We start from the raw sequence: 12347 nt of genomic DNA, 5'->3' as shown, positions 1-12347 counted from the left end.
CATCTCACACAGGCCCAGAGAGCGGACGTTGTCGCGTTACAACAGCGTTTTGCTGATGTGTTCTCCCCCCTGCCCAGCCGAACGTCTCTCATTGAGCACCATTTTGAAACGCCTGGCGTGACGGCGCGTTCACGTTCCTGAGCATAAACAGCAAATTGTTCAGATGGAATTGGCTGAAATGCTGAAAATGGGAGTGATAGAAGAGTCGCACAGCGCCTGGTGTAGCCCCATAGTTCTTGTGGTGAAGAAGGATGGGTCTATACGGTTCTGTGTCGACTATCGCAAGGTGAATGAAGTGTCACGCTTTGATGCTTATCCCATGCCCCGGGTCGACGAGCTCCTGGATTGGTTGGGCATGGCCCGTTTTTTCACGACACTGGATTTAACCAAGGGCTACTGGCAGGTTCCCTTGTCTGCCGAGTCCAAGGAAAAAACGGCCTTCTCCACTCCGTACGGTTTGTACCAATTCGTTACGCTTCCGTTCAGCTTGTTCGGAGCCCCTGCCACCTTTCAGCGCCTCATGGACCGGCTGCTGCGTCCACACGCTGCATATGCTGCCGCCTATCTGGATGACGTGATCATCCACAGCGACACCTGGGCGGAGCATGTGCAGCGGGTGGCCGCGGTCCTGGAGTCCCTGAGGAGGGCGGGGCTCACGGCCAACCCGAAGAAGTGTGCGGTTGGGCGGAGGGAGGTGCAGTATCTGGGGTACCACTTGGGGGGCGGGCAGGTGCATCCACAGGTGGAGAAGACGGCAGCTATCGCATCCTGCCCGCGCCCCAAGACTAAAAAGGAGGTGAGACGGTTTCTGGGGCTCGCAGGTTACTACCGCCGTTTCGTACCGGGGTTTGCACAGCTGACCAGCCCCTTGACCGATCTTACCCGAAAGGGTGCTCCGGATCTTGTTCAGTGGACGGGGCCGTGCCAGGCGGCGTTTGTGCAGGTAAAAAAATCTCTCTGTGGGGAGCCGCTGCTTCACACTCCTAACTTTTCCCTCCCTTTTGTTCTGCAGACTGACGCCTCAAACAGGGGGCTGGAGGCTGTTTTTTCCCAGCAGGTAAGGGGGGCCGACCGTCCCGTTCTTTACATCAGCCGGAAGCTGGCAGAGCGTGAAAGATGGTACAGCACTGTGGAGAAGGAGTGCTTGGCTATCCGGTGGGCGGTCGACTCCCTCCGCTATTACCTCCTGGGGCGCTCATACACTCTCTGCTCGGACCTCGCCCCGCTGCAGTGGCTCCACCGCATGAAGGACGGCAACGCCCGGATCACCCGGTGGTATCTGGCTTTACAGCCCTTTAAGTTCAAGGTGGTCCATAGGCCGGGGGCGCAGATGGCCGTGGCCGATTTCTTCTCTCGCTCGCGGGGGGGGGGGGGTTCGGCCGGACAGCTCCCCAGCCTCAGTCGGGCGGTGGGGGTGTGTGGCGGAGGTGTGGTCCCGGGCGCGGCTGCAGGGGAGGAGTGGTGCGGTGAGCTCAACCGGGCGGTGCTGCAGACACAGGTCAGAACAGCTGATGGCGTTTTGGACTGATGATGGTTTCCTTCCCTTTTATAGTGAGACGGGAGAGGAGAGGAGGAGCGGGAAATCAACTGAGACCGACAGCTGTCAGACTGTGGCCGGTCATAACACAGGACGCTATAAATAAATGTGGCTTCTGGAGACAAAGACCTGTGTGTGTGTGTCCCTGTGTGTAGTGCATTTCACAGAGGTGTTTAAGGGTGACCTCACCCCTGCAGTTAGATGAGCTATCCCCCTCATTCCCAGACTCTACTTGTTCTATGGGAGACTTACCAGTTTCATTTCACAGCACGACAATGTTCTTAGTCGAAGTCAGTAGCACTTCACCCACACTATACACAGTGCAGGTAGAGCACCATTTTCTCATCCTTAGTTGCCTGATGGTTTGCCAGAATCTCTTCGAATCTGAAAGACTTTTTCCATGGCTCTCCAAACTGTGAGCCACTGCCTGAGCCACATTCTACTTGTACTGTCTGTACCTATCAACTGCCTTCAAAGTCTCACAGGCTAACCTGTCATGTTTCGGCTGTGTGCACGAGACACAACCTAAGAGCTAATCCCTCACCAAGAATAACTGAAACAGATCTATAATAATTATAATAATAATAATAATAATAATAATAATAATAATAATAAACAAAGCACCGGAACATCAGAAAATAATCCATAATGCAAAAATAAAACCAAAATATAAGAAACTCAAAATGCTGGGTCAACACTGACCCAGAACCATGACAACAATGAGACACAGAAGGAGAGCACAACTGGGGGAAATCAGAACTGATGAGACAAGGAAGAAAAATAGGATACACTCACATGAGACACAGACCTTCAAAGTAAAACAGGAAGTAGCACAGACGCAGACTCGACTAGGGGAGACAGAGCAACTAAGAAACACAACAAAGAGACACAGAGGGCAGCTACTAAACAGAAAACAAGAAAGCCAAACTAAGACGCTAGACTATAGAATAAACTGGGGCAACAAAGAACTCACATTATAATACAAAAACTCCGAGACACAAGAAACTCAAAACACTGGGTCCGACCCAGGACCGTGACAGTACCCCCTCCGTAAGGGCTGGCTCCAGACAGCCCAACAGGAAAAACAAAAACAGTCCCAAAACAACCAGGGCGGGCAGGGGGGTCCAGGATGGAGGGCTTGGAATGGAACAAAAAACAGGAGCACAAAGAGGGCAAAAACAAAACGTGCACAAAAAAAGAAAGCACTGGCACACAGAGAACAGTTTACAACTAATTCAGGGGGCCGATCGTGCGGATGGCAACTGCGGCAACAGGGAAACAGTTCCAGGGGCTGATCCTGCGGATGGCAATGGCAGCAGTGGGAAAACAGTTCCGGGGGCCGACCGTGCGGACAGCAACTAAGGCGGCGGGCAAACAGTTCCGATAACCGGCCACACGGAAGGCAGTGGCAGCGTTCAGGAGGTCATCCACAGTGGCGACGATGCCCAACAAGCGGCCTGGCAGATGACCGACGATGTTGAGGCTGCGTGGCCTCCGCAGCACCAGGTGAGGCACAGGCTGGACCAGGCGAGGCAGAAGCCGAAGATGAGGAAGACGACACAGGGGCTGAACTTGACGGCAGCGTGACGGCTGCGGATGCTGCAGACGGCGATGCTGCTGGCAAGGACGAAGACTCGGAGGCTGGACCAGACCAGCGGAGACAGGTTGCTGGCCGGGCTCAACAGAACCCCCAGCGAGACGAGAAAGTGCTAGCCGGGCTCTCCAGACCCCCCGGCGGAGACGAGGAAGTGCTGGCCGGGCTCACCCGAGCTTCCAGCAGGAGCAGATGCAGGGCCAGAGGGTATTGGGACCCCTGGCTGAATGTGTAGCCGACCAGGTGGGAGAGTGTGCAACAGACTAGGGGACTGAACTGAAGACTGAACTGGCACAGTGGATTGAACTGAAGACTGCAATGGAGGTTTAGGAGACTGAGCTAGTGGCACCTGGGCAGGAGAGAGAACAAAAGGCAGTTGAGCTGGGGACTGCACTGCAGGTGACACTGGACACTGAACTAGTGGCTGTAGTGGTGGTTGCGGTGAGAGTGGAGTTGGTGGTTGAGTTGATGACTGGGCTGAGGGAGACTTAGCGGCAGACTGGGCTGAGGGAGACTGAAGTGATGGTTGAGGTGAAAATGGAACTAGTGGCGGAGTTAACGACTGTGCTAGCGGGGACACAGGAGACGGAGCTAGCGGGTGCTGTACTGGAGTATGAAGTGGTGGGAAAGCTGATGCCTGAGCTAAGAACTGGGCTAATGACTGAGCAAGGGACTGTAATACATATTGTAGGGGCTATTGTAGCGATGGCAATTGTGACAGAGGCTGAGCTAACACTTCTGAGCTTTCTGAACACGAAGAAGATGGCTGGACAGACTTGCTTACGCTTACAGTGGTCATGGGAACGGGTGCAGGCTTCCTCCAGACATGAGCTGCTCCCACCCGAGGAGTAGGTACGGGTGCAGAGGTAGGCTGTGTACTGGCTGCCCACACCTCAGGGACCGGCACTGGTGATATGGCAGACCAGCCAGTCCCACCTGAGGAGTAGGTACGGGTGCAGGAGAAAGCTGAGTCACGGCTGCCCTCACCCTCGGGGCCAGAACAGGCACTGGCAATGGCTGAGCAACCATGAAGGTGTTTCTGCCACCCTTCTTCGAATGAGGCAAAGAGGCTGGATAAATCGAGGTTCCAGGATTGTATGGAAGGTGATTGATTCGTGCATAAGTTGCAGAAAGTATAGGGCCAAGTTATGCACTCAGGTGATTAGTGATCTTCCTCTTGTATGCATTACACCAGCAGCCCCTTTCGAGTATACACTACTTTGGACCTGTTTGGTCCGTATTTTGTCAGAGACTCAGTAAGGCGACGAGTGAAGAAAAAAGTCTGGGGTGTAGTTTTTAGTTGTATGGCTTCAAGAGCAGTTCATGCAGACATAATTGAAGGTCATTCCACCATTCTCCACAGGGACGTAAGGAGGCTGGTGGTGTTACTGCCAGTAAAGTAGCTAGAGGGATGTGGTTCGTCCCCCTGACTACCCGAGAAATACTTACATACTGTGGACTCTTTGGTGTGGGGATCAAATCTGGTGACTTTCTGTGTTGATTAAAAACGTGTTAAAGTTATAAACATGACTATTACCAAACTGTACTGTCATTAATAGGGTTGCTTTATTACTCTTGTATGGTTGTTTTATTTAGTGTCTTTCAGTTGATTACCTCGCTTCTGTAAAGGCACAGTTACTGTAGTGGTGTTAGCTTATACTTGTGCAATAAAGCTTGTAAAAGGCAGCAATCAGATGTCCGAGCCTGAGTATGGCACCGTTTCATCAGTTAAAACACACCCTTACAGCACCCACATATCTGAGGACCTATCTTGGTCCACAAACACATCAGCCCTAGTAAAGAAAGCCCAGCAGCGCCTCCATTTCTTGAGGGTTCTGAGATGGAACAGGCTGCAGACTGAACTCCTAGTGTCCTTCTACCGTGCCAATATCAAGAGTGTGCTGGTGCACGCCATCCCTGTGTGGTATGCTGGTTGCACAACAGCTGACAAGAAGAGACTACAGAGGGTCATCAGAACTGCAGAGAAGGTGATCGGCTGTCCACTCCCCTCCCTGGACTTAATTGCCAGCTCAAGATGTCTCTCCAGAGCCAGGGCAATTATAAAGGACCACCTCCATCCTAACCACCACCTCTTCAACATCCTGCCCTCTGGAAAAGGGCTCAGATCAATCAGGTGCAAAACCAACAGACTAAAGAACAGCTTCTTCCCGTGGGCTCTCAGAACTCTTAATGCAAACTAAGAGTGTGTACAGACTTCCCCAACACATCCACCCTGACACTGCTGTTGATCATCTATGTGCAATATCTCAGTATTTCCATGTTCTGTGGAATATGTTTGGCCCATGTGCAATATGCTTGGTGTGTGCAATATTTTTCAGTCCCGTGAAATATTCTGGTAGAAGTACCATCTCCACGCAAAATGACCATGGCCTCTCCATACTTTTTTATTTATTATATAATGGACATTTTATTTATGTTTCTGTTTCTGTTTCAATGTTTCTTGCACATACACTATGTATAAAGTGTCACTCTCATATATGCTTTTTATTTTATTTTATTTATTTATCCCCCCCCCCCCTTGTTGCATATTGGTTTCTCTTCTTCTTACTTTTGCATTGGGTCCAGCTGCCCAATTTTGCTGTGCAAGAAACTGCACAACGACAATAAAAAGCTCTAAGTCCAAGTCTCTAAGTCTATTAAATTTATTGCTCTTGCAATCATATGGCACGTTGACTTGTGAGGGAATTTTAGATGGCACTCATCATCAGAAAGGTTGCCGACCCCTGGGTTAAAAAGACAGTATCACTCTCAAACTGCTCCTCTTCCTGGAATGAAGCACAGCCTGAAAATCCTCTTTTTCCTGCTTAAACACAGGAACTCCTCTCTCTCCAAATGTTTCCTCGTTCCCTCCCCTTCAGATCTGCACTTTGAAGATGGGTGTAACCAACATGTGGTGACATGTAAGAGCTGACAGGCTCCATTCACTGCAGAAATACAGGTTTTTGAGATCAGAGCTCAGACGAGTTTCAGTTATTACGAAGATAAACTCACACAGTCACTGACACTGAGAGGAGAAATGGCGCAGAAAGGAGTTCAGCTGGACCGAGAAACCTTCTCTTGTTCCATCTGTTTGGATCTACTGATAAATCCGGTGACTACAACCTGTGGACACAGCTACTGCAGGAACTGTATTAAATCCCACTTTGATGGAGAGGACAGGAAGGGAATCCACAGCTGCCCTCAGTGCAGGAAGACTTTCACACCGAGGCCTGTCCTGGAGAAAAACACCATGTTAGCAGATTTAGTGGAGCAGCTGAAGAAGACTGGACTCCAAGCTGCTCCAGCTGATCACTGCTATGCTGGACCTGAAGATGTGGCCTGTGATGTCTGCACTGGGTTGAAACTGAAAGCCATCAAGTCCTGTTTATCTTGTCCAGCCTCTTACTGTGAGAAACACCTCCAACCTCACTATGATGCAGCTCCATTAAAGAAACACAAGCTGGTGGCCCCCTCCAAGAAGCTCCAGGACAACATCTGCTCTCGTCATGATGAGGTGATGAAGATTTTCTGTCGTACTGATCAGCAGAGTATCTGTTATCTCTGCACAATGGATGAACATAAAGGCCATGAAACAGTCCCAGCTGCAGCAGAAAGGACTGAGAAGCAGAAGGAGGTCGAGGTGAGACGACTAAACATCCAGCAGAGAATCCAGGAGCGAGAGAAAGATGTGAAGCTGCTTCAACAGGAGGTGGAGGCCATCAATGGCTCTGCTGATAAAGCAGTGGAGGACAGTGAGAAGATGTTCACTGAGCTGATCCGTCTCCTCCAGAAAAGAAGCTCTGATGTGAAGCAGCAGGTCAGATCCCAGCAGGAAACTGAAGTGAGTCGAGTCAAAGAGCTTCAGGAGAAGCTGGAGCAGGAGATCGCTGAGCTGAAGAGGAAAGACGGCGAGCTGGAGCAGCTCTCACACACAGAGGATCACAACCAGTTTCTACACAACTACCCCTCACTGTCAGCACTCAGTGAGTCTACACACTCATCCAGCATCAATATTCGTCCTCTGAGCTACTTTGAGGATGTGACAGCAGCTGTGTCAGAGACCAGAGATAAACTACAGGACATTCTGAGAGAGGAATGGACAAACATCTCACTGACAGTCACTGAAGAGGATGTTTTACTGTCACCAGCAGAGCCAAAGACCAGAGCTGGATTCTTAAAATGTTCACGTGACATTACACTGGATCCAAACACAACTCACAGACGTCTGTTATTATCTGAGGGGAACAGAAAAGTAACATTGATGAAACAAGAACAGTCTTATTCTGATCATCCAGACAGATTCACTGGATGGGAAGAGGTCCTGAGTAGAGAGAGTCTGACTGGACGTTGTTACTGGGAGGTGGAGTGGAGAGGGAGAGGAGTTGGTGTTGCAGTCGCATACAAGAATATCAGCAGAGCAGGGAGGGACAAAGAATGTGGTTTTGGATACAATGACAAGTCTTGGTCATTATATTGGTACACAAACGGTTATAGATTTTGGCACAACTTTGTCCAAACTGTCCTCTCAGGTCCTCGGTCCTCCAGAGTAGGAGTGTACCTGGATCACAGAGCAGGTATTCTGTCTTTCTACAGCGTCTCTGAAACCATGACTCTCCTCCACAGAGTCCAGACCACATTCACTCAGCCGCTCTATGCTGGACTTTACCTTTATGGAGTTGGAGCCACTGCAGAGCTGGTGTAGTCTTTACATTTTAGAAGCTGAGAAGTTCAGTGGTCCATTGATGTGTGAAAATAATATTGCACTGATTCAAACTGTACTTACATTTATATACCTTACATCAATATAAATCTGAATTTGTTCTTATGGCTGATAATCATGTGAGTTTAAATGATACTACTCTTCATATTCAGCATGTTTGAAATCTGTCATCAGTCTGGTTAGTGGTTTTATTCTGTAGTTGCTGTAGTGGGTTGTCAAATGCAACAATATATTGGAGCTGCAGTGATTCATCAGTTAGTCAATGATTAGAGAATTGATTGTTTTATCATTATTTTAGTCACATTTAAAGCTGCTTCCAGTTTCTGAAATGTGAAGATTGTTGATTTCCTTGATCATATATGACTGTAAATTTAATGTCTTTGAGGTTTGAACTTTTAAAATGTAACAAAACATTGAATCCTCAAGGTTTTTGATATTAGATTATCATTATTGTATGTAAAGTGATGACATTTAATGTCCTTTTTCGTATGAAAATCTATTCACATTTGATCATTTATACATGTAAATATCAAAACTAAATGATACAGGCCTGAGCTGTGTCTGGCAGGCAGAGCGTCTCCACAAATCTGATGCTTCTGATTTGGAGAAAATGAGCTGAGGGAGACACCTGGTGGACAAACACAGACATGACAAGAACAAAGACTAATGTGCATAGCGGAGTAAAACAGCTAGAAATATTTGTCATGCTTCAGAAAAAAGAGTTGGAATTTTTTTTTTATATGAATGTTGAATATGTTGTATTGGAATAGATTTTTACTGATGGATGATTCGTTGTAAAAAGTTTATTTCTGTGTTATTATGATTAAAAGTTAAAACAAATATATTGTACACTTTTTGAGTGACAGAGGCAGAAATGTCTCTGTCCTGCATGTAAATTTGTCCTGTAAAGTTGTTGAAATAATAAAAAATATAAAATACAACTCAGTGTTGCCTGTTAAGCTAGAGAGGTCTTTGTTGGGAAGATACTTACACAATTCATAAACCAGCAAGAAGACATTTTCCCAGAAACAGAGTTTTGATTAGTGGACTCGACAAACAGTTTGAGGCTGATTTGGCTGATATGGGTGAATATTGTGCAGATAATGATAATGTAAGATATTACTGCCATGTATAGATGGATTTTCTAAGTATTCATGGGTCAGATGTCTTCAAACCAAGGCAGCAGCATCTGTTGTAGCTGCTTTTAAGGATGTTCTGAGTGAGAAACTTCAAACAGATGAAGGCGAGGAGTTTGGTATAATATCACACATTTCTCAGCATAAAGCTTTTACTGTTTAACCTCAAAGCGGTTTGATTTGAGGCCTGCAGTGACAAAATAATAACTCACCCTTAAAGGTGTTAAACCTAAATTGACGAGTCTGTTTTGAAAATGTAAGGAGTAGAAAGTAAAACGTCAGAAAAATAAGTACTCAAGTACAGTAAAGAAATATTTGTACGCTACTTCCTTCCTTCTTCTCAAGGCCCTGATGCTGATTGCCACACTGTGTTTATGTGCTAAAAGAGAAACCGTTTCCTGCCTTGTTACTAAAACTGATTCTGAAGCACAACTTCACTAACTCAGAGGGTAGAGCAACCATTGCAGTTTGTCTCAAAACAACTGTAATCTCCAGATTTTGACTTTTTTTCTAAATTGAATTACGATTTGAATCTCAAAACTGCAACTTTATTTTCAATGTGACCCATAATATTTTTTTTTAATGTGGCCCTAATACAACAATGCAACAACAATTAACTCGAGAAGCTTTATAAGGTAAAGACCCTACAATAATGCAAAGAATACAGAGAAAACCTAAGAGTCACATGACCCATTATGAGCAAGCACTTTGGTGACAGTGGCGAGGAAAAACTCCCTTTTAACAGAAAGAAACCTCCAGCAGAACCAGGTTTACCAAGGGGTGGGAAGTTTTAAGCCTGATCTTAAAGCTAGAGAGGGGCTCTAACTCCTGAATCCAAGCTGGAAGCTGGTTCCACAGAAGAGGGGCCTGAAAACTGAAGGCTCTCCCTCCCATTTTACTTTTAAACACTCTGGGAACAACAAGTAGGCCTGCAGAGCGAGAGCGAAGGGCACAAATGGGGTGATATGGTACTACAAGGTCATTAAGATAACACCGGGCCTGATTATTTAAGACCTTGTATGTGAGGAGCAGGAGTTTGGATTCGATTCTGGATTTAACAGGAAGCCAATGAAGGGAAGCCAATATAGAAGCTATATATATACTGAGCTCTAAGACACTTTATCGCTTAAGGATTTGCACATTTCACGAGGGGTGGGAGCAGCTTGAGCACCTGAGACTTCCTCCTCAGGCTCATCAGATGTGTCTGTCTTCTGATTGATGCTCTATACCGTTGTCCTTCTCAGAAACTGGATCATGCATATCGCTATTCTGACCTATGTCCTCTGCCTCATTAGGAAAGTTATGGCCGAGAACCTGGCTTATTGTGTCTTTATTTTCTCTTGCTGAAATCTGGAGTGTGTACTCTGTAAGTCACCATCCAATCCTAGCTGGCCTGTACATGCCTTACATGTCTGCATATTTTCTTTTCAGTCTTTGGAAGCAGAATATTAGTGACTACCTATATATAAACAGGCAAAGAGAGAAGGTCCTGAATAAATTCTCTCTCTGTGTGTCAGAGAGCTTTCAGTGTGTTTATGATATCAATTTTGGTAGTACGTGTTGTTTTATAGTAACAACAAAGATCATTATTTTTGTCAGACTATTTTATAATGTTGTAAAATTTATTTATTTATTTGCTTTGTTTTCTTTAAATAAAAGTTCCATACAAAGTCATAAGGCCTGGATGGAGTGGACACAGTTAAACTGTACCTTTATACAAACCAGGTGAGAAATTTGGGTGTAGTGATGGACGCAGACCTAAACTAGAGTTCTGATGCTGGTCTATAAAGCTCTGAATGGTTTAGGACCAAAATACCTCAGTGACCTCCTGACCCAGTATGAACCTTCCAGATCCCTCAGGTCATCTGGATCCGGTCTTTTATCAGTTCCCAGAGTCAGAACCAGACATGGAGAAGCTGCATTCAGCTTTTATGCTCCATATGGGGCAATCGTGGCTCAAGAGTTGGGAGTTCGCCTTGTAATCGGACGGTTGCTGGTTCGAGCCCCGGCTTGGACAGTCTCGGTTGTTGTGTCCCTGGGCAAGACACTTCACCCATTGCCTACTGGTGGTGGTCAGAGGGCCCGGTGGCGCCAGTGTCCGGCAGCCTCGCCTCTGTCAGTGCGCCCCAGGGTGGCTGTGGCTACAATGTAGCTTGCCATCACCAGTGTGTGAATGTGTGTGTGAATGGGTGGATGACTGGATATGTAAAGCGCTTTGGAGTCCTTAGGGACTAGTAAAGCGCTATATAAATACAGGCCATTTACCTTATATCTGGAACAAACTCCCAGAAAGCCTCAGATCAGCTGAAACACTCCGTTTATTTAAATCCATGTTGAAGACTCACCTGTTCTCAGCTGCATTTGACTAAAACACCAAATCCACACTTTTAAGCTTAAATTTCAAAACTTATATTTTAACTACTGATTTTATCTACTGTTCTGATTGTATCTACTGTTTTTTTTAATCAATTTTAAATCATGCTTTTTAATTTGTTTTTCAATGTCTCTGTAAAGCACTTTGAATCACCTTGTTGTTGAATTGTGCTATATAAATAAACTTGCCTTCCCCTGCCTTGCCTTATACCATACAGTCAACAAATGTGAATATAATTTTAAATATGGCTTTATTGAAGATTATATAAAGATGAACATGAAAGGTTATTTGGTGAAGAATGCAAAAGATAAAAAGACAAAAATATAATGTACAGTTAATTTGCTATTAATTAGCCCTCTTCCGAAAAAATAATAAAGGCAATATAACTGTGACTCAGTTTTGTAACTATAATCAGAGTGTAGATTTCGCCTCGTGTCGCTTTGTGGCGCTGTTTAGAATTGATTTCTTTAAATCCAACAGAGCGCTTTAAATCCTTCAGGTAAACAACGTGTGGTGACCTTCAAAATAAAATACCTTAGAATTTCTTTGGTAAAGGTTGACTGTCAGAACACCTGCTGGACATTATTTATTATTGAATTAAAGCGAATTATTGGTGAATTAAAGTTTTAATCGAGCATCACAGACTTATAATTAAAAAAGTAAAATGCTTTTACTTTGCAGAGTAATAACCGGAACTAACAGTCCACATTTCCGTAACTTTACCAGTGGACCGTGGCCCAGTCAAAACAATGCAGCCGCGCTGGCCTGCTGCTGCACTTAGCTTTAAATCTCCAACAACTTATTAACGTGTGCGCGCACTCAGCCAACCGCCTGGTGCTTCACTTCGGTGGGCTCACGTTGCGTCACTCCTGTGGTGATTTCTCCTTTCAGTTGTGCGCATTTAGGAGTTTTTTTCGTGGGTGTTTCTCATCGAGTTAACGGTGGAGGCTGGAAATGGAGACTGCTAACAGCCGTCTGCTGCTAGG

The 12347-nt window shown here is 46.0% G+C and overlaps 1 protein-coding gene across 2 annotated transcripts; it reads left to right on the top strand.

Moving 5' to 3' along the window:
• Positions 1-6078: 6078 nt before the first annotated feature.
• Positions 6079-12239, top strand: LOC146673869 (tripartite motif-containing protein 16-like). 2 transcript variants are annotated; one of them, XM_085393232.1, is made up of 2 exons: positions 6080-7637; positions 12182-12239. In XM_085393232.1, the coding sequence occupies exons 1-2, from the start codon at positions 6169-6171 to the stop codon at positions 12237-12239; spliced, it is 1527 nt and encodes a 508-aa protein (XP_085249358.1). In that variant the 5' UTR covers positions 6080-6168. The 2 variants fall into 2 exon arrangements, with proteins under 2 accessions (XP_085249349.1, XP_085249358.1); XM_085393223.1 differs by lacking the exon at positions 12182-12239 and having other exon boundaries at positions 6079-8747.
• Positions 12240-12347: the final 108 nt, after the last annotated feature.

Source organism: Rhamphochromis longiceps, linkage group LG3 (genome assembly GCF_057381845.1).
Source record: "Rhamphochromis longiceps isolate RC_006_pf linkage group LG3, R_longiceps_female_GT1.1, whole genome shotgun sequence".
Classification (NCBI taxonomy): Eukaryota; Metazoa; Chordata; class Actinopteri; order Cichliformes; family Cichlidae; genus Rhamphochromis; species Rhamphochromis longiceps.
This window is presented reverse-complemented; position numbering and strand designations above follow the sequence as displayed.

Bases quoted from the DNA above. Each gene is read 5' to 3' on its own strand.
- LOC146673869 (XM_085393223.1), top strand. From the start codon at position 6,169: ATGGCGCAGAAAGGAGTTCAGCTGGACCGAGAAACCTTCTCTTGTTCC.